Genomic DNA, 22679 nt, shown 5'->3' with positions numbered 1-22679 from the left:
CTTATGGGCAAATTATCCATTTACACAATGATTTGAAAAGAAAATTATGAATGAACTCAACATTTTCACATGTTAAGAAAAGAAACAGTGATCTGTCTGTTGTATGCTATAAATCAATACTGGAACAAGATTTGAAATTAATGAAAAGCCTAAATCTTAAATGGCCAGTTTGAAATGTCAATAAAAGTTTAACTCATATCTATCTTATAATTTAAAATGTATACTATACCTGACCCGAAGTTGGTTCAATATCACCAACCAGCATATTGATAAGTGTGCTTTTCCCTGCACCATTTGGTCCCAACAATCCTAGTATTTCTCCTAAAAAAATAAAAACAAAACATTTATCATATGTGAAATTAAGTAAAAATTGGAAGCCATTTTTCTAGGAGACAGTTAAAAAATTATTTAATACCAACCTTTCTTCACACACAGAGAAACATATTTAGTTGCCACTTTCTTTCTTTTTCTTGTAAGAAGAAAATCTTTCTTTTCGTCATATTCTTTATGCAAATTGCTAACCAAAATAGCTGGTTTCTAGAAAAAGAAACATTTTATGATAAGAATGGGTCATTTATCATAAAACATAATATTGATTGAATAAATCCCATGTGTACTCTTTTGCTATTTTTTATGGAATCACAGAAAACCATAATCTCTAAGGAAATCAAAATTGTGGGTCACACAAAGGACAATGAAGAGAATCCTGTGAGTGTAAATAAGCTAGTGCATATTGCCAGAAATAAACTATGACAAAAAGCAGCATATAAGACAGCATCAAAAAGATGTATAACCAGAAAAGGGTAAAAGCTCATTACAGAGAAAGAATAAAAGCTAACAGCTTGCTGCATTTAAAGCTATGCTATCAATTTAATATTTATTAAGTCTATGAATTCTAGACATTGTCTAAGGGGATGAACATACAAATATAAAGAACAAAATAATCTGTTTAGCTTTCTCACAGGAAAAACAACAAAAACATATTAAATTAGAGACAGTTATAGAGAATAAACACAGAATAATGAAATACAAGCTGGTTTGAAAGACGTTTCAGGATACCAGGAAAGTGGTAGAAGGTGGTACCAAAGCTTCATCTTGAAGGAAGAGAAAGAATCTACAAGGCTGAGCGTGGATTCTAGGGGTGGAAGACAGCTTCGACAAAGGCACAGAGATGGAGTTGGAAGATGGAATGTTGTTTGTTAGTAACAGATGGAAAGTTTGTATGGCTATACTTCAGTGACAGAGGGAAGTAGTATTTGAAGCTGGAAAGATATGGAGGAGAAAGGTTGTGAAAAGCTTTAAACAGGAATTTATATTTGATCTCAGAGGCAACTGGAAGTCACTAGTGCTCCTCTTTAATTTGGAAACCATACTCAGTTTTATTTAGGAGAGATACTAGATTTAATGCTAGACAGAAACATAATGAATGAATATTATAATATGGGAAAGAATTTATTAAGCACCAAGCTTAATGTGCCAAGCTCTATGATAAGCTCTGGGGATAGAAAACAGAAAAGGGTACATAGTCCTCTTTCTCAAGGAGTTAGCTCATAATCTAATTGGGCGAGACAACGAACCAAAAAAAGTTCAGTTGTGGAGTGGGAAACTCTGAAGGCTATAGTAGTAGAGTAGATGGAAATGCTAGGCAAATGTCTGGAGTCTGTAGGGCATAAAGGCAAGGAATATGGTTAAGGACTAATTGGTCAGTAACATTCAAGTCCATTGATTGGCATGATTTGAGGGTGGTCTAGGTGAGCTAACTTCCTTTAGGTAGTCAGGAAGGTCAACCTACATTTCTTTTGTAATTCTCCTGACTCTGGGCTGGCCCTGTAAAACCAGCCAGAGTCCCCATATGTGTGTGTGTGTGTGTGTGTGTGTGTGTGTGTGTGTGTGTGTGTGTCTGAGTCCCCAAAACACCCCATTATTAATAATTTTCTCACACTTGGTGGCAAAGAAAAAAAAAATAAAAATAGTGACTCCGAACTCTCTGAGTCAGGTGAGCATTTAAGAAGCCAGCATGAGTTCTGGGCAACCCCTGGAAAGGGAGAGGAGAATAAGGGGAAGAAAAAAGCAAGGAGAAAAGGGTACCTTGGTGGTGGCGGGTTTTTCCACTACCTGGCCACCTAGATGGGTTCTGTTAAACTGTTTCCCTAAAAAATGTCATGTTTTATATCAATTATTCTTAACTTGATTGTGTTGGTGATGTGTTTTAATGACACTGTTTGTATTATCTGATGCATAGCAAAATAAATAGAATAAGAGTTTACTGTATCAGGGGAAAGAACTTAGACTGGAATTCTGAATGTAGTAACCAATAATGATTCCAGGGGGCTGATGGTGAAGCATGCTTCCCATCTCTTGGCCAAGAGGTAATGGAGTAGAGGGACAAAATGGGACACATATTTTCCCACATGGCAAATGTATTAATTGTTTTTGCCTGATTCTGTTTATTTGTTACAAGGGAGACCTTCAGGGTGAGGGGTAGGAGTGAAAAGGAAATAACATCAATGATATACTGAAAAAGCCTACACAGAAAAGAACAGAAGGAAATTCATAAGGAGATCAAAACAAACAGGGAGGTGTTGGTACTGTCATGTTTGATATGTATATTTAAAAATCTAACTGTACATAAGTTCAACATTTCATGAACAACCTTTTCTATTTATATATTAAAACACACATTTTTAAGCATTAACTTTTATTTTAAAAATCCAATGCTACTCAAATTCTGAGAGAGGAAGAGACAGACAGACACAGAGAGAGAGAGAGAGAGAGAGAGAGAGAGAGAGAGAGAGAGAGAGAGAGAGAGAGAGAGAAAACACACTTTTGCCCATGATCTCAAATACTGTAATGTGCTTACTACATATACTTGGGTCTGTTTTATATTTATACTAAATGAATTAGCTACAACTATCAAGTGAGTAAAGGTTTTGCAATATTGATAAATTTGATGGTTTTTTGGGCCAGCTTGTTCTATAATTTCAGAATCAATAATAAAAAAGTTGGTCTTTAAAAGTCAGCGATATATTGGCATATCCTTTTTACAGCCAAAATATTGTTATCTTGTAAATGTTTATTGATTTTAGCAATATAAGGGATAAATGCTTTGTGTAAAGCCCATAAATACATAAACATATTGGGAAAGGTCACTGGTATCTCATCTTTTGGCAACAGATATGTGATGCTGTTAAGAAAGGGGAAATCAAGATTTAATCTGAGAAGAAGCTGATAAAGTGCTTTGCTAGTAACTCATGTGCCACTGTGAAGTGTTCAGGCTTATAATCAACTATCGTATGTATCCCTTCAGCCTTCCTATTTTGGAAAAAACCTAAAGCTTCAATCACCTCCCTTAGTCACTACAATGCCATTCATGTTAATGGTATACAATCTTTCCATTTTTTCATTTTATCTCATTTGCATTTTTGTAATGCTGGAATTCTTATGACCAAACTGAAAATCTGTAATTTTCCACACCCTATTTCTTCATGACTTCCACTTTCTTCTTACTTTCTTCCTTCTCAAGCTTCTACATTAAAGTTTTTAGTTGGAATTGTTTTTATTTTTTGTGCTGTTTGCCTCTATATAACTTAATTTTTTAATTTGACTTTTGCATTCAATCACCAATTAAGGCAATCAAGAATTTCTGATAAATTTTTATTTTCTAGATTCTATCCTATCTTTTTTTCTATGAATGAGTCAGTGAAAAGGAAATTTATTAGGTGCTTACAATGTGCAAAGCACTGTACAAAGAAAAGACAGTCCCTGGTCTTAAGGAGCTCCCATTCTAATAGTGGAGGAATTAATACATATGAAAAAATTCAGCTGCAAGTCAGATAGAAAGACTTAGTGGTCCTTAGGATGATGGCAATGCATCTTCTCTCTAGTAATTTTCACTGATAAAACTCTCATCTGTTTCTTATACTGAAAAACTTGGCAGTGACAAAAGCTTGATGATAAGAACTTTGTTTTTTAAGTCTTCAGTAGCTGCTGAGGAGGAAGGGACTGAGAAACCACAGGGATTGCTGAAAGGTTGAATCTCTACAAGGGTTGGTCCCCTGGATGATGGCTATGGGGGCCAGGCTGGTAAGTGAATTGGTGGTGGCAGTGGTTAGTGGAGGGAGAGATGAGTTGAGTGGAGAAGAGTGTGAGGGGCTACTGCTATTCTGGATCTTTTGGTCTGTCTGGTTATTACTGATTCAGCAGTTGGTCCATGCTTGGTGTTGGGGAGGGGGGCAGGGATGGTCTGGAGGGCCCTTTAGATAAGCACTGTTCTTTTTTGATGATGACTATAGGAACTAGATGTCTGAGAGCACTAAAATTCCCAGGGCTCTTGAATTCTGGAGCATGGGGTAATCTCTGCAATGGTAATGTGGCTGTCAAGTGATGAAAATGTTTTAACTCAGCTGGTAAATGCTATCCTCCACTGCTCATTCAGGATGCCTGGCTGGTTGTTAGGTTGGCTTACCTGCCCCATTGGTGGCAGGGAGATATGGGGTTCAAGTTTCTTAAAATGGACAACAACTGGATATTGATATACTTTTCTAACTCTTTTCAGCAGGTTTTCAAAAGCTCTCTTAGTAGCTTCCATAGTGGTGGTGTTTGATGCCTCTGCTTATATTTGTTGACAGTTTCACCTTTCCTCCTATGTTTTTACCATGGCAACAGCCATCACACATACTGTTGAGTATAGATCCTGAAATTTTTTCTTATATATGTAAAGTGCTTTGTAAACCTTAAAGAATTATATAAATGTTACCTTCTGTGATGATGATGATGATAAGAGAATGCATTAACTCATGATGGTTATAGTAAATGCTAGTTTAAAAAACATAATATTGTTTATTATTATTTTCATACAATTCTGTTAGCTGGATTAATATTGTAAAACTCAAAAAAGGATTTTCAAAATTTTTGTTTTAAGTACAACCATTTCCTTTCCAAATCATGAGGCATCAGAACTGTTTTTGCTGTGTTTCATTATAATTTTTATAATTGCATTGTTTTTTTTTAACTTTCCCCTGTTCAAATTTTAGTAGTACTTCTATTTCAGGACCTATTTTACATAACCTAGTCTAAAGGATGAAGTTATTTCTTATAATTGGCCTACAATAGTTGACAATACATTGTCTGATGACTTGAAATTTAGAGTACTATTAGCAAAAGGCAGTAGGAAATCACTGCCTATCAGTAGTTAGATATATGACCATATTTTTAGGATAAGATGCTGGCATTTAATGAAAATATTCATGTTTACGGTTTATTTGCTATACAGGGTAAAGCACAGAGAGGAGTTGACAGATTTGAAGGAGGTCTGTCTTGTGAGTATGCTGCTGGTAGTCACTCTTTACTTAAAGGGTGGAGTTCTCAAATTCAGGATTTAGTGTTACTGGCTGTGGAGTTAAAGAGGTATCTCCAGGAGGTAATTAGAAGTCTTGTTCTCTCTCAAATAAAGAACAAAAGAGTGGGGGCATTCTGGTCACTTATTAGAGCAAAGAAGATCTTGATCTCACTGATAGTTCCTGACTGTCTCTGCCTCTTGTTTTGGCTCAAGGTGGATTCAGTGGATGAGTACTATATGTCTATCAAGAAACATCATTATTTAGCACAATGGTGTCAATTTTTTTTTTATTAAAAACTGTATCAGTAAAAAAAAAAAAATTGAGCATACTAGCACTCGGTCTAGACTTGACTTCTTGAATCAGGAAGACACTTGTCAGCTGTGCCAACCTGGACAAGTTATTTAACCTGTGTCTGCTTCAGTTTCCTCATTTGTAAAATGGGAATATTAATAGCACCTATCTCCTAGGGTTGTAAGGATAAAAAAACCTAATATTTGTCAAGTGCTTTGCAAACTTTCAAGTGATATATAAATGCTAGCTATTATTTTAGCTTTTATATACATGTGCTACTATGCTAATTTTTAAACACCCTATAAAACATAATAAAATATCAATTTTAATATAACTAAAAATTTATAAAATAATCATTTTAAAATAGTAAAAACACTTTTGCTATCTCTAAAATGATATAAAATATATCTTCTATTAATATTTTAAAACATTTTAATAAGTATAATGTAAATGAATATTGCTTTAACATTTTGTGATATGACTATCCAAAGGTCTGCTTCAAAGGATCATAGATTTGGATCAGAAATTGTAATCCAGTCTTCTAATTTTTTAGAAACTTAGGACCAATGAGTTTAAATGGCTTACCTAAGGTCACTTAGGACCTGCCCAAAGTAAGAGAGGTGGTATTTGACAAGAGGTCCTCTGAATGCTTCCAAGTGGAAGAAATATATCACTGACAGCACTTACTAAATCATGATCCTAATTTACCAATTATATCCACCAAACAAATATTTTTTTGTTGAAATTTGACTAACAAATATCCATCTTTCCAAAGATCAACCAGTTCTTATAAACAAATGCATTATACAAAAGTTTATAGGGAATTACATTTAAATTTCTAACATGCATATATGAGAGTTTTAAGAGATGAGACACAGTTTTCGGGGGAGGGGGGATTAGTTTTTTAAATGTTTTGCTTACCATGATGGTAATTATTAGTAACAATATTTATTTAACATAATATTAACTAATATTACAATGTTAATTATTAATATAATCATTGCCTGATATTAATAATGATATTATTAGGTCCTTTGGGGGGGGCAATGAGGGTTAAGTGACTTGCCCAGGGTCACACAGCTAGTAAGTGTCAAGTGTCTGATGCTGGATTTGAACTCAGGTCCTCCAGAATCTAGGGCTGGTGCTTTAATCACTGCACCACCTATCTGCCCCTTATTATTACATTCTAATCTCAAAAAAACAGCATAGTGGAAGAAGAGCTTGGCTTGGGAGCCAGGAAGAACTGAGTTCAAATCCCACCTCTTACACATGCTGACTATACAATCCTGGTAAGTCACTAACTTCTCAGTGCTCTAGGTCACTATCTAAGTATGTAAGTTGCAGAAAAAGTGATGACACACTGAAAAGGGGAGTTACCTAACCCAGAAATTCCCTTTTATCAACAAAATCAAAGGTCTAGTCCTTCTCAGTATCTCAAGGCAAACTATTGCTTTAGAGGGGAAGAGAAAGTAGAAAGAGAGAGAAGGATACAAACATTTATTAAGCCCCTACTATGTCAGACACCATGCTAAGCACTTTAAATATATTCTCTCACTTGATCTTCACAATAACCCTGGGAACTGGATGCTATTATTATCCTCATTTTATAGTTGAAGAATCTTAAATAGGTAGAGGAGAAGTGATTTGTCATGGGTCACAGAGTAAGTTGTCTGGAGTTATATTTGAATTCAAGTCCTTCTAATTCCAGGCCAAGCTATCTATTCACAACCTACTAAGGATGAGATTTTTTTTGGGGGGGCTAATAACAGTGTATATAAATCTGTATTTCAAATAATTTTGATAATTTTGAACTTTTTGGGCCAATTACTTGTTAGATTTGATCAGAATTTCACTTTTACTTTATAACTCCTACCTCTGGCTGATAAAGAGCTTCCTACTACAGGTAAAAGAAATGCCAATTTTTCCATTTTTTGTTATTGTTTATGTATACTTGCAGTATTAACATTATCTTCAACCCATGGTTTCTTTGTAGGACTTTTTAAAAGCCATTTGTGTACTTTGTAAGGATCACCTTAGCTGAAACTAGAGGATATAAACTGCAAGTCCACTTAACAGGGCATATCTAAGTTGTGAAACTGCAATTCATTGAAAAAAAAAATGATCGCAGGAACCACTGTTAACTCCTTTGTATTGTGGAATGCCCAAATTTTCTTCAAAATGTTTCATGTACGGGCAGCTAGATGGCGCAGTGGATAAAGCACTGGCCCTGGATTCAGGAGGACCTGAGTTCAAATCCAGCCTCAGAACTTAACACTTACTAGCTGTGTGACCCTGGGCAAGTCACTTAACCCCAATTGCCTCACCCAAAAAAAAAAAGTTTCATGTACTATACATTAGAGATGTCAAACACATGGTCCAAGGGTCCATAGCACTCCCCAAAATAGCATAAATCAGATTAAAATATAACTGGAAATACCTGACAAAATAAAAATACAATAAAACATAGATAATGTGGTTTTCTGGCTCATCCCTGCTCATCCTTCAATCAGTTTTCTAAATCACTATGTAGTATTCAAAGATTCTATATATGGTTTAGTGGGCCCTGTTTCTAAAAACAAGGTTTTCTGGTCTTATACTTCCCTCGTGGTCAATCCATAAAAATATATTATTCAGGGGGTGGCTAGATAGCACAGTGGATAAAGCACCGGCCCTGGATTCAGGAGTACCTGAGTTCAAATCTGGCCTCAGACATTTGACACTAGCTGTGTGACCCGGGGCAAGTCACTTAACCCCCACTGCCCCGCAAAAAAAGAAAAAAAAAGATATTAAAAAAAATATATATATTATTCAACTATTATTTATCTAAAAAGTTTTCCCACCACAAACGGCTGTTTTTATCATTATAATTAAAATAGCTCATATTTTTAGTGCTTTGTGGTTTACAAAATACTTCCTAATAATCCTTTGAGTTAAGCAGTATAAGCACTAGCAGACCCACTTTACAGATGAGGAAATTAAGGCTCAGAGAGTTAAGTTACTTGCCTGAGTCACAAAGCATGTATATAAGTAAACAAACCAGGACCTGAATTGTGGGTGTCTAACATCCACTGTTTTTGTTTTTTGTTTTTTGTTTTTGCAGCACAATGGGGGTTAAGTGACTTGCCCAGGGTCACACAGCTAGTGTCAAGTGTTTGAGGCTGGATTTGAACTCAGGTCCTCCTGAATCCAGGGCCAGTGCTTTATCCACTGTGCCACCTTGCTGCCCCCAGTGGGTGTCTTTCTTTTTTTTTTTCTTTTTTTCTTTTTCTTTTTTTTTTGCGGGGCAATGGGGGTTAAGTGACTTGCCCAGGATCACACAGCTAGTAAGTGTTAAGTGTCTGAGGCTGGATTTGAACTCAGGTACTCCTGAATCCAGGGCCAGCGCTTTAACCACTGCGCCATCTAGCTGCCCCCTAGTGGGTGTCTTTCTAATGCAACACATTGCTTAATTTCCAACTAGAGCATAGTGCCCCCACTGTCCAATCTATGTGTGTTTAGATAATGAAAAAAAATTTTTATTGTATATGTTGGTTACTTTCCCCAAATCTCTTCCCTTCCCAACACAACCAATAGAATATCCTTAGCACCACGAAGGCAGGACAGGTGGTGGTGGTGTGTATGTGTGTATGTGTGTATGTATGTTTGTGTTTAATCCCCAGTGCATTATATGGTACTTGGCAGCTAATAAGTGCTTAATAAATGTTTGTTAATTATTATTCTCACTACAAACCCAATATGGATTATTTTTAATGTCCTGGGAAATGAGCATTTTTCTAATCAGTATAACTTAGAAGGAAAAGATTACCTCTTCACAGCACTGGCAAGTCATCATCTCTTTAACTTTTAGCCTTTCAGCTTTAACATCATCATCTTCATCTTCACTGCTTGGCACTTCCAGAAACTTCCTATTTTTGAGTTTGGTTGAAAAGATTCTACATTTATATAAAGGAACAATGTGAAATTTCAAGTCATTAATATATTAGGAAATTCACACGCTGAAATTAAGTACCAGTAATTTCCATCTAATAATTAGTTCATTCTTTAAACTTGAACTGACCTGAAAAATGGATCTTTTCTTACTGATCTTCCTCCATATTTCTTCTCAAAATATTGTAATAAGAAAATCCACAGCACACATTGAAAATAAGGCTAAAACAAACAAACAAATTCTAAGAATTTCATTATAGTCTATTTACATATATATCATCTGATAAAATACATATTACATTAAAAAATACTGTTAAATTGTTTAGCATTTTCATGTACTATGAAATAAAATGCAAATAAGCCTGGTTCCTTCTTCTTTTTTTTTTTGTGAGGCAATTGGTGTTAAGTGACTTGCCCAGGGTCACACAGCTAATTAGTGTTAAGTATCTGAGGCCAGATTTGAACTCAGGACCTCCTGAATCCAAGGCTGGTGCTCTATCCATTGTGCCACCTAGTTGCCCCAGCCTGGTTCCTTCTCAAGTCAAAGAACTATTTACACAACACTTTGGGATTCTCATATGATTAAAAAAAACTGAAGTAATATTAACTCAAAATGAACTAAAAAATTTACAACATGGAGTGAAGTACTCCTCAGAATTCCTGAGAATTAATTTTCCTGACAAAATGTGAAGTATTACATGTTGTAAATTTCATGAGAAAAAGATATTTTCTATATACAAATAATTGTGCATATAATATTTATGAATATAAATAATTCAATATAATGGAAATAAAACAAACTAAAACTAAAATAAAATGAAACAGGCTAAGTCTTCTTTTAGCCCATATGTAATCAGAGGTTTTGGTCAAAAGGCATTAATGATAGCATTGCTTAAAAATGACCACATGGTGAATAAGTAAACGGTATCAAGATCCAAAATCATTTTTCTCAGGATTAAGTACATTCTTGGATTTTTTTGAGACCAGAAATTTGACAAAAAAGCTTTTGATTAATGAAATATATGTGGCAAATTAAAGTATCACCATGCAAGCTTAACCTCAGTTTGGTAAGCAGCTACTTCGAAGTAGTCTATCAATATATCAACTATGAATAGACACTAATTGATTTGGGAGTGAAGGAAGTCAATAATACTTTAAAAGACATGGCTATAGATGACAGAGGAAAGGCAGTAAATGCTCAGACTTCCTCACACAATTACTCAAAAAAAAAAAATTCCAAACACAGTCTGAAAACAACTCCTGGAGCAGCAGAACCCACAAAAAGACTGATGAGATTATTTTCCATCCAAAGACACCTTGGAAGTTTGGCATAAGGGGAAGTCAGGCTGGGAGTGGAGTCCAGTCCCCAATCGTGCAGACACAGATACATCCCCAGGCAGGCTGCACCAGAAAAATTACCCCCAAGACTCCTAATCAGCTGCAGTGCTGGTGTCTTCTGGAACTAAGCTCACGCAAGGTCTGGTGAGAGAGCTGAACAGCTGGCCAGGGGGAGTCTACAGGGGTGTATGCAGGAGCTAAGGTGGGATTTGGATGTCCTACCCCAGTAGGGAACCAAGAAGAAACCTTGAGTGGTAGCAGCCCAGGTGGGGGAGGGGTGCAGGCTCTTGGGAGCTAGCAACCACAGCATACTAAATTTTGCTGCCTGGTTGATTAGCAAGCTGGCCTGGGGTTATCTACAGACCAGAGAAAGTGCCAGGCAAGTGAAGCAACAGCCCCTCATTAAATCATAACACCTGGGACCTCCTGAAGCTTGGGACAGTATATCCTGGAAGCAGGACCCCACACTAAGGAGTTAAAAGTCATGTGAAAGATAGGTAGGATGAGCAGGCAGAGAAAGTTGTGAACCATAGAAAGCTTCTTTAGTGACAAGGAAGATTGAGGTGCACCCTCCAAAGAGCATAGCAACATCAGGGCCCTACAGCTAAAGCTTCCAAGAAAAATACAAATTGGTCTCAGGCCACAGAGGCACTCAAAAAGGACTCTGAAGATAAAGTCAGAGAGGCAAGGAAAAAATAGAAAGAGAAATGAGGGTGATGCAGAAAAGACATGAGAAAAAAGTCAACAGCTTGAAAAGCCAATGGAAAAGCTCTCTGAAGAAAAATAATTGCCTAAGAATTAGGATTGAACAAATGGAAGCCAGTGACTTTATGAGACACAATAAAGCAAATCCAAATGAATAAAAAAAGAGGGCAATGTGAAATATCTTCTTGGAAAAACTGCTGACCTGAAAAACAGATCCAGGAGAGAAAATTTGACAATTACTGGACTACCTGAAAACCATAATCAAAATAAGATCTTAGACATTATCTTCCAAAAAATTCTCAGGGAAAATTGCCCTGATATTCTAGAAGCAGAAGGTAAAATGGAAATTGAAAGAATCCACTGATCACCTCCTGAAAGAGATCCCAAAATGAAAACTTCCAGGAATATTGTAGCCAAATTCCAGAGCTCCCAGGTTAGGGAGAAAATATTGCAAGCAACCAGAAAGAAGCAATTGAAATACTGTGGTAAGGATAAGCACAGGAGCTAGCAGCTTCTATATTAAAGGTCCAGAGGGCATGGAATATGATATTCCAGAGGGCAAAGGAATTGGGTTTACAATCAAAAATCACCCACCCAGCAAAACTTTGTATAATATTTCAGGGGAAAAAATGGGACTTCAAAGGAAAAAAGAAGACATTCAGGCATTTGTGATGAAAAGACCTAAACTGAATAGAAAATTTGACTTTCAAATGCAAGACCCTAGAGAAGCATAAAAAGATGAACATGAAAAAGAAATCATGAGAGATGTTCAAGGATTAAACTGTTTACATTCCTACATGGGAAGATGATATGTCTAAATCATAAGAGCTTTCTGAGTATTAGGGCGAATCATAGGAATAAATCTAGACAGAGGGCACAGGTGAGAATTGATTAGGAAGGGATGATATCTGTAAAGCATTTATTTTTTTTGTTTCTGGTTTTTGGTTCTGGGTTTTTGGGGGGGGGAGTGGGGGGGAAGGGGGCCGGGGTTAATGAGTGTCTTGTGTTTGAGGCCGAATTTAGGTTTGGGTATTCCTGGGTCCAGGGCAGATGCTCCGTCCATTGTGTCACCTAACTATACCATGATGACATCTTTGGGGTAAAATTGATGGGGGAGAAGAATACACTGTGGGAGGGGATAGGGGAGTGGCAGAAGGGGGTGTAATCGCACATGAACAAAACAGGAAAGGGAGTATGGAGTAAAGGGAGAGATGGGGGAGGTGTGGGGAAGTGAAGGAGCCCTATACACATCAGAATTAGCTCAAAGACCTTAATCTCATCAGAGTAGGCTCAAGGAGGGAATAACCTACATGCCCAATTGGGTGGAGTAATCTTTCTAACCCTACAGGAATGTAGGAGGGGAATAGGATAAGGAGGGAAGGGTGGAAGAAGGGAGGGCAGAGAGGGGAGGGGGGCAGTCAGAAGCAAAACACTTTTGAGGAGGAATAGGGTAAAAGAAGATAGAAAATATAGTAAATATAATTGAAAGGGAATAGGATGGAGGGAAACAGTTATGATGATTGATTAAAATGGCAAAACTTTGCTGGGCTATTGGGAAGAAAATTCTTTGTCAAGTTTAAGGTACCATATAAAAGTTATGATGAACAGGATAAAAACCTGGAAAGACCTACATGAACTGAAGAGTGAAATGTACTGTATACAAAATAACAACAATAGTGGAAGATGATCTGCTATGAAGGACATGGTTATTTTCAGCAATGCAATGATCCAATATAACTCTGAAGGACTTATGAAAATTGCAATCCATCTACAGAGAAAGAACTGACAGTATCTGAAAACAGATTGAAGCAAAATTTTTTTGATAGTTCCTTAATCTGAAGTTTTGTTTTTGTCTGTTTTCTCTCATAACCTGTCTAATGTAGAGACGTTTTGCATAACTACACATATATAACTTATATTGAATTGCTTAAGTTCTTGGGGGTGAGATTTGGGGAGGGAAGGAAGACGAGAAGTTGGAACACAAAGTTTTAAAAAACTGATGTCAAAATTTGTTTTTACATGTAATTTGTAAAATAAAATTCTAAACAGAAAAAAAGACATGGCTATAAGTCAAAAGTGTGCCCAAAATAATGTATAACTATGAAGAAGTGAATGGATTCTTACCGATAAAACAGCTATTAAAAGCCTGTCCCATGGATTATAATTGCTTTCATTTTTTTGTACATTCTTCCATGAAATCTAACATGAAAAATTAAATCATTAAACATATTTCACAGGAAAAAATCAAATTGTGATTAAAACTATATACTTCTTTTGATAATTAACATTCCTTTCCTAGCACTAACAGCTCTTATTATTTTATTTATACAAGTACACGATTTCTCATTGTAGTTCAGCCAAGTCTTCTTTTTGGAGTGATCTAAATTCATGTAATACTTTCCAAAACATTTTTGTCAATTAAAGACAGGGAAGATACTAATTAGAGACAGAACTACTAAGTGATTAGTATGTAGTTAATCACTGGTCCTGCTAAGACAGAACCCATTATAATTTTTTTTTCTAATCAAGTGCACCCGAATCTTTTTAGGTACTCTTTCTTTGGAAGAACTAATATATTTCACTCTTTCCTAAACCTCCCTTATTCTTTATTTCCTCCCACCCCAATTATGGATATTCTAATATTTTGTCCTGACTTCATATTTTAAAAAAATCTTTAAAATGATGTTATTTCCTCCTCACAACATATTTACTTACCTACAATGTGGTAAGCATGACAGAACATGAAAAACATGCTCCTTCTCATGAAAGAACTTCCATTCTGAAGGGGAGCTTGTAAACATCTCATCAGTTTTTAACTGGCTCTATTACTAATGTCTAGCCAAAGAAGAGAAAGTTGCCCCAATATTCATTAAAGAAGAATCAAATTCTAAGATTTTTCAGGTTTTCATTAAATTTATATAGACTGATAGATAATAAACTTACCTTTATAAAACTGATCAGGCACCCTAAAAGTGGGTAGATTGGATTGATTATGCAGAGGGTATAATGAAGGACAGCTGTCACTGTGTGGTATCTCATAAAGAAGGTTATTTCAGTGACTGCAATGGAAACCAAGGCTGCCTAAAAAATGAGAAAATAAATAGAAATATCCTTAGACATTTTAACTAACTCAATTAACTATACTCTCTTCCCCCTTTTAATAAAATTGCTGATAGTGCTGACAAACAGACAGGACAAATTACTCAAAAAGGGATGCTACCACAGCACATATTTTATTCTTATGAAGATTTAAGTGCATTAAATGACTTTTAGGACTAGAAACATGAGAAAACTGAGTATTAAAAGACTTTTGTAAAGCAAAATAAAATACAACTTACCACTGAGTAGATAAATGACCAAAACTCTTTAGTATTTAAAACTTTTCTGAAGGTGAAAGATGCAACATAGGTAAAAAGAATAACAGATGGTACATAACCAATAAGGCAAAAAACCTGCAGGAAAAACAGAGGAATATGTTTTATGTAAAAAATATCAGTAGTCAGAAAAATTTATATGCAATAGAGAATCCTACAGTATACTAGGTTGCTTGACTCCCCAAGAAATAAGAATAGCACAAACTCTTCATAATTTAAGATGGAACTAGTCATCTTTCTCTTTATCTATTACATATCTAGGTTTTTAATGTAATTATGGAGAGAACTAGGTTATCAAGTTCTCTCCTGATCACTATCATTAGTCTATGTTTCCTCTACCCCTATGAAGTCTGTAGCTTCTCAATAGGAATCCTAAACTAAAAGACCATCACTTCCACCTGAGGGAAAATCTTAAACCAATAATTTTATGTTTATGCTAGATTAGTGCTTTGCAGTTGTCTGAGATTTTCATCACAGATAGCAGGGATTTGGAGGCTGGTCTTTGCTGTGTAAACTCATTACTGTTTTGGAGAATTATGACTTCCTAAAACCTATATTCAAATGAAAATATATTCCATAGCCATATTCAAATGTATTTTCTCTTATCCTCATGACTAATACATTTTATTAAACTCAGATAACTCAGAGGTAAGTGAACTTATCTTCTTAACATAGAACTAGAGGATCTACAAGTGGAAAGCAGGTAAGAGGTTGAGGAAACTGAGGTCCAGATGGCAAGTAGCTGAGTCATGATTTGTAACCCAAAACAATGTGCTTTCTCCTATATCAAATGCACTATTAATCAAAGTTAGCAACAAACAAAATACAAAGTCAGTAAGAAACAAAATAGTCACAGGTAACCTCCAAAAGAAAATGAGGCTTCAAATGCAAGTCAGTGATACTGAAGAAGTCACCTGAATTTAATACTACCTTCATTTCCTCCTCCATAATATAATACTATTTGCTTATCAGTACATTAACTGTTGGTATCAAATTCATCTTTAGTAACAAAAGCCTGGAATTTTATTTGCTCAGGAGTTTGAAGTACATTACTTGTATCTCCCAACCTCCCCCCGACCCCAAACTCTAGCTTTGGCAAAACTATTAGTTACAGTTTGACTTTAATCTTTCCTTTCATAAGTCCTTTCTCACACATCTGAAAGTTGGACAACTATACCCTGTTGCTCTACTTGATATATTATTCTTACTCCCACCACAAAAAATTTCATGCAGTTGACATTTGTAGAGCCGTTATGTTTTGGGCAGGACCTATGACTTCATGATCCCAGTGAGGAAACCTATTCTCCCAACACAGGTTAGCAATTACTCTACACTTATGGCCTTCAAATTGCATAGGACTCAAAAGATTAAATGACTTTCCCAGAGTCCCACAGCCCATAAGTAAGCCTAGGACTTGAATGCTGGTCTTCCAGACTCTTAGGCCTCTGTACACTATACCATGCTGCCTCTCATATAGCCACTGAAGGTTTGAAAATAATTTTATATACATTAGCTCTCAACAGAGAGGCAGCATGGCAGAGTAGAAAGCCAGTCTTGGAGCCAGGGAGACCTAGGTTCAAATCTCACATCTGACACAGACTAACTATGTGCCAGCAGTCACTTAACCTCTTGGGACTTTAGGAAATTCGCTAAGACCATACTCTGCAGGGAAGGTGTTGACTTGAACTGGTAGAGGGAATTTCTTCATCTGAAAGGTCCCAAAACAATAAAATCACAGTCCAAACCTAACCTTCCCCCTCTAAAGTTATCAATACAGGTATTAGTATACATGCATTACAAACGTGAACACTGGGAGCAATTCCTGTATGGCTAGTCAGAGCTAGCACTGGATGTGAAACCAGCTCTCTCCTGACTCTAAGTCCAGTACTGTCTCCTCTTCAGCATCTAATTTCTTCAAACATAAGAGTAAATTTAAATCATATGAATACTTCTTCTTGGGGTATTTGCATTTTAAATCTTATTTTATTGTGAAATGATGGACTTTACAGCAGGTAAGATATATTTCACAAAGAAGAAGGGTACAGGGAACCACTCACTCCTACTATCATAAAGCTTAACTACTATGTGAAAAGGTAACCCTATCCTTGATAATCATTTGTAGAACTATAAAATATGATCACTTATTAAAAAGCATATATTATTACCTAATTATATGTAACGGTAAACTAGGCACTATATAAGGAGAACTACAAAGACCTACTTGTCTCTTCCGTGCTCTCAAGAAATTTACAATGATGATTATTTCATCTCTTCAAAATCTCAGTATCACAAATACTGGCTATGCTAATTGAAAATGGCCAGGATAGTTTAAATATCTGGTTATTAAAACGGAGTAATTTGTAAATCCTCCACTAAAGTCCACCTACTAATGGCCTTCTTCTTTCAGAGGAACACAATTTTACTTAAGATTTGCCAAACTATGTCACTCAGCCACAAACTGAGTACCCGCTGTCTGCAGTCAACCTTGGCTAAATGCATTTCATTTTTCTGGTGGAATTTGGGGAGGAGAGGGAGGAAAAGAGAAGGTAAAGATTAAATAATCTATGCTAGTGAATATCCATACACTAAAAAATTGTAGAACTTTCAAAGTATTGTTTTAAATTATACAAATACAAACTCAAATAGAAAAGTCATTAACTTACCACAGAAAGGAACTTCAGAGCATAAAAATAAACTCCATAGTGAAATGCAAATAAGCTTCCTAGCATCAAAACAAGAACAACAAAAAACAAAGGAAAGTCAATTATCGCTTGTCCAGTCCAATAGGCAGATGGAAAAAGACCTGAGATTTTCAGCTGGGTATAAGATCTGATCTATAAGAAAGGGGGAAAAAAAGCACATAAATAATCCTGAACACAATTGCAATTTTTATACATACACATATAAAATGGTGGATTACTGAAATAATCTAAACATGAAATTAAAAAAACATAAAAGTCATTTGCCCAACTACCTCTTCAAACCTACCTCCTAATATCCAAGCTAAGGAAAATTCCTACCACCACCAAGAACAAAAAATATACAATTTACATTAAGCAGCCAAATTGGCTTAATACTTTTCATCTTTAAAAATTTCAACACGTCTTCAAGAACAGAAAGACTATTAAAATCACAGTATGCTAAGCCAAAATGAAATAGAAAATAGTAAATTATCAGGTGATTTAAGGACAATCTAGACAGAAAATGTATGTAAGACCAAACTAAGTTTTCACAGACTCAAATTTTATGTTTTTTAAACATTAAAAAAAATAAAAATATCTAACATTTCTGTTCCAGGGAAGTTTTGAGAGAAAATAAACCTTGAATCAGTGAAAAAATGGCACATTTTATGGGAAAAAATGTCAAAGTTTAGTAAAGAAAAATGAATAACTTTCCAACTTATAAAGCTAAGATTTCACAGGACCCTTCGTTATTTTATGTGAAATGACAATTTCAAAATACTTATATTCAAATGAACATATTGGGGAAGTTAGGTGGCAAAGTGGATAAAGCACCCACCCTGGATTCAGGAGGACCTGAGTTCAAATCCGGCCTCAGACACTTGACACTTACTAGCTGTGTGACCCTGGGCAAGTCACTTAACCCCCATTGCCCAAGATATTGTGAAACCAAATAAAAATGTCTTGTGATTTCACATAGTGTCTGGTACATAGTAAGTCCTTAATGTCTATTGAGAGCCTGATTATCTGCACTCATTTCCACTGAATAATTTATTATATTGTTACTCATTAAAAGGCTTAAGAGGGACAGGGAGAGATTTAGAATTGTTGGGGGGGGGTGTCCTTATCTTTAATCTCCTACAATTATCCTAAACATTCCATTAGCCCCAAGCCTAGCACCAACATGATTATTACCACCAAGACTGCCCCTACTAACACAAAGGAAAAAGAAGAAAAGAAAACTGGAAAAAAAAAACAAACAATAACAGGACAGGTATGATCTTGTAATGCTTTTAGCCTAGGAAAAAGGGTGCTGAACAAATTTTGCTCCCCTTCCCATGCTTTAAATGCCAAAGTTATCTCAACTCATCTCCTTTCCCTAAACATTTAATTAAGGGACAATTACTTAATTCAACTTATATATTTTATGAATGGAATGGACCTTTATGTCAAATCTCATTCTTAATTCCATAATTAGCTCTGTACCTAAGTTGGAGGGACAAATAAGATGAACTGACAAGATTTATTAAGCACCTACTATGCACAGGCACTGTCCTGAGCTCTCAGGATATAAAGGCAAAACACAAAGGATCTTCCTTATTAACTGATATAACAACATGTAAATAAACAGGAACATACATTATAGATACAGAGTAGAAGGAAAGTAACTTTAGAGGGAAAGGCTCAAGTGACTAAGGGGACTAGAAAGTACTGCAAAAGGTGTCATTTGAGATGGAAGCTGGAGATGTCAAGAGGCACAAGTAAGGAGAGTTGTGCAGAAAGGAGTAAAGGGTGAGAAAACTGAAAAGGTAGGAAGGGGCCAAGTTGTGAAGAGTCTTAAATACCAAAGGAAGGACTTTATATTTCATCCTAGAAAAAGAGAGAGCCATTGGTGTTTATTAAGAAGGGGTTGGAGATTGATTGGGTGACATGGTCAGAATTGCCCTTTAGGAAAATCAGCTTGACAGTGGTGTGGAAGAAGATTGGAATAGAGAAAGACACGAGGTAGGAAGATTATTAAAAAGGCCATTGCATAAGAGCTGAACTAGGTTGATGGTTGAATGAATGAGCAGAATAAATGAGCAGAGATGTTATAAAGGTAGAAATGACAAGATCTAGTAAATAACTGGCTATGATGGATGAGTAAGAGTTTAGAGTAAAGGGGGATGCTGAGGTTGTAAATCTTTTAAAGATTTAATAAGAGAGTTCAAGAAAAGTGGATTTCAAGGGAAAGATAATGAATTTTGTTCAAAATGTCTAGCAGGCAGTAGGAGATATAGAATTACAGTTCAGAAGAGAGACCTGGGAATGACAGATATATCTGGGACTCATGACAGAAATGATAATTGAACTGAGAAGATCACTGAGAGATAGTTTCAAGAAAAAAAAAAGAGTAGAGGGCCCATGAAGATCCAACAAATAAAACTCAGAAACATTGGTCAGGGAACCAGGCAAAAGCAGTGTTAGAAAAACCTACAAAGAAGCTTGTATCCAAGAGAGATAGTGATCAATGCTATCAAACGCTATGGAGAATTCAAGAAGGATGAGATTGAGAAAAGGCCATTAGAGGTACAAGTGATTAAAAAGACAGTAGTTTCAGTTGGAAAGGGAAACTGGAAGCCAGATTACAGTGGTTTCAGAAGAGACTGAGAATAGAGGAAGTGGAGGCCCCAAGTGTAGATAATTTTTTCAAAGAATTTAGCAGAGAAAGGAAGATAAGATATAGGATATTAGCTAGTAGAAATGAGAGGATAGGGGCAGCTAGGTGGCGCAGTGGATAGAGCACCGGCCCTGGAGTCAGGAGGACCTGAGTTCAAATCCAGCCTCAGACACTTAATACTTACTAGCTGTGTGACCTTGGGCAAGTCACTTAACCCCAATTGCCTCACTAAAAAAAAAAAAAGAAATAAAGAAAAGAAATGAGAGGATAAAATAAATGCTTTTTGAGGATAAGAGAGACAAGGTATTTGTAGGCATCGGGGAAAGAGCAAGCAAACAAGAAGTTCTCAAATTCTGTGATTCTTTGATTTATGTAAGGAGGTCTAAAAGACTACTGCATTGTTTCTAAATGAATGGTTCTCAAGAATTATTAGCACATGGCTTTGTATTTCTATTATCACATTTCTTTTTCCAGACTGGTTTTGTGATTTCATTGCTAAAGGGAACTTCCTCAACCAATAGAGACGGGCACCTACTTTGTAACTTATACTCAAAAAGCTGTCTGCCAGATATCACGGTGGATAGAGTGTACAGCCTTGAGTAAGCAAGACCTGAGTTCAAATATGACTTCAAACATTTATTAGCTGACACAGGACGAATCACCTAACCTTTGTTTGCTTCAGTTTCCTCATTGATAACAAAGAACCTATAAATAGCACTCCCATGGTTGTTGTGAAAATTAAATATGATAATAATTGTGAAGTGCTTAGTATAGTACCTGGCATATAGTTTATTATTGTTATTATTATTATTATTACTAATGTTATTATATTGAAAACTGGCTTTGTAATTGGGGATAGCTAATGTCAAACCCTGTCTCTGAAACATCATGACTATGACCAAAGATAAAAAATAATTTAACCTCTTAGTGCCCCAGACAACTCTCTATAACACACATATCTGACAAATCTAGCAAACAAATATATAGAAGTAAAAAATTACATATATATTTTGGCTTAATGCAACATATTCTTGAAAAGTTATGCCTAAAAAAACCCATTATATAAAATATACTGAAAACTTGAGCATAAAAGAAAAACTTTTGGTCAAAGAAATTTTATAATGTAAAAGTTACTCACAAATTTATAAATTTAATTTTTGTACATTATATAAAAGCAGTATGAATATGCAATTCATTTTTTAAAAGTATCTACATTACCTTATGATTTTCAGCATTTTCCATTGCAAAGTAGGGTGGCATTGCAGTCACAATGATTCCAAGCAGAGCTGCTTGAAAATACAGCTCAATTCTAAAAACTATGTCAGTAATTTCCTAAAATAAAACAAAAAAAGAATAAAAAGTAACTTTATACCATCCCACTAGTTTTCTTTTTGAAAAAAGCATTAAAAGCACTATGATAACACATAAAATACATATATTCATATATTATACATTATTAATTAATATTAACTAATTAATATTATATATTAATAACAGGCTCTAGTAGAAAGAAAATTAGGAGGCTGATTAGGAAATCTAGACTCAAGTCAAAGCTGAGCCAGTTGTGTGACCTTGGGTAAATCACTTATCTTCTATTTCAGTGAGTGTGGAATAGAGATAAGAAAGTGAATCTGTCAATTATACTTCACTCCATTATTGTAAAAAATTAAATATGCTTTACTTAAATGAATGAACATGCACATTCTGAGAAAAGGACCGCATAACCACTGGGCAAAAGAGATGGAGGGTGAGCAGTTGCAGGAGATATTAGAATCTAAAAGGCTAAACAAATGTTGGAGGAGACAGAAAATAATGAGAGTATGGTGTGAGTACAAGCCAGGCAGAACCTAATAGAAAAAACAAATGAACAAGAAACTGAAAAAGTTCAGCAATGTAGGAGTTTGGATATACTTTTTATACCTTTAATTTAATTTTCCTGTTGTCTTTGTCTATGAAAAGTGTGAACTTTAGCTATAAAAAAGACATTAAGATTCTGAAAAATAAAGAATTGATCTGAGGGGTGGAAGCAAGATGTTGGAATAGACAAGGCACAACAGTCAAACTCTCCCAAAACTCTCTTCCAAACAACTTTAAAATAATGCCTCAAATCAAATTCTGGATCAGCAGAGCCAACAAAAAGTTCAGGTGAGACATTCTTCTACCCCAAGACAACGTCAGAGGTCTCAAGAAGACAGGCCCAGAGCCTACATGGATGCAACACCAGTGGTAGCACTTGGTGATGGTGATAGCAGTAACAGCAGCGGCAGCAGCTTTGGAACTAAGGGGATAGGACAACTGGTCAAAGAGATTACATAGATCAGACAATGTTTGGAAATTCCATTGCCTATAAGCACTTCCAGGTCAA

The 22679-nt window shown here is 35.6% G+C and overlaps 1 protein-coding gene across 2 annotated transcripts in view; it reads right to left on the bottom strand.

The window, feature by feature from the left end:
• The window catches only part of ABCA5 (ATP binding cassette subfamily A member 5), a 136497-nt gene that overhangs the window by 18507 nt on the left and 95311 nt on the right, over nucleotides 1–22679 (bottom strand). For both annotated transcript variants that reach the window (XM_044002517.1, XM_044002518.1), the window contains exons 23-31: nucleotides 21533–21646; nucleotides 17638–17808; nucleotides 14939–15052; nucleotides 14544–14681; nucleotides 13725–13799; nucleotides 9688–9779; nucleotides 9436–9562; nucleotides 420–537; nucleotides 230–321 (exon numbers count right to left, since the gene is read on the bottom strand). In XM_044002517.1, coding sequence (XP_043858452.1) covers nucleotides 230–321; nucleotides 420–537; nucleotides 9436–9562; nucleotides 9688–9779; nucleotides 13725–13799; nucleotides 14544–14681; nucleotides 14939–15052; nucleotides 17638–17808; nucleotides 21533–21646 — 1041 coding nt within the window. The remainder of the gene's footprint in view (nucleotides 1–229; nucleotides 322–419; nucleotides 538–9435; nucleotides 9563–9687; nucleotides 9780–13724; nucleotides 13800–14543; nucleotides 14682–14938; nucleotides 15053–17637; nucleotides 17809–21532; nucleotides 21647–22679) is intronic.

The sequence above is a fragment of the Dromiciops gliroides genome, chromosome 4 (assembly GCF_019393635.1).
Source record: "Dromiciops gliroides isolate mDroGli1 chromosome 4, mDroGli1.pri, whole genome shotgun sequence".
In the NCBI taxonomy this organism is placed as follows: domain Eukaryota; kingdom Metazoa; phylum Chordata; class Mammalia; order Microbiotheria; family Microbiotheriidae; genus Dromiciops; species Dromiciops gliroides.
Note: the sequence above shows the minus strand (reverse complement) of the source record. Positions and strands in the feature narration are given on the sequence as shown.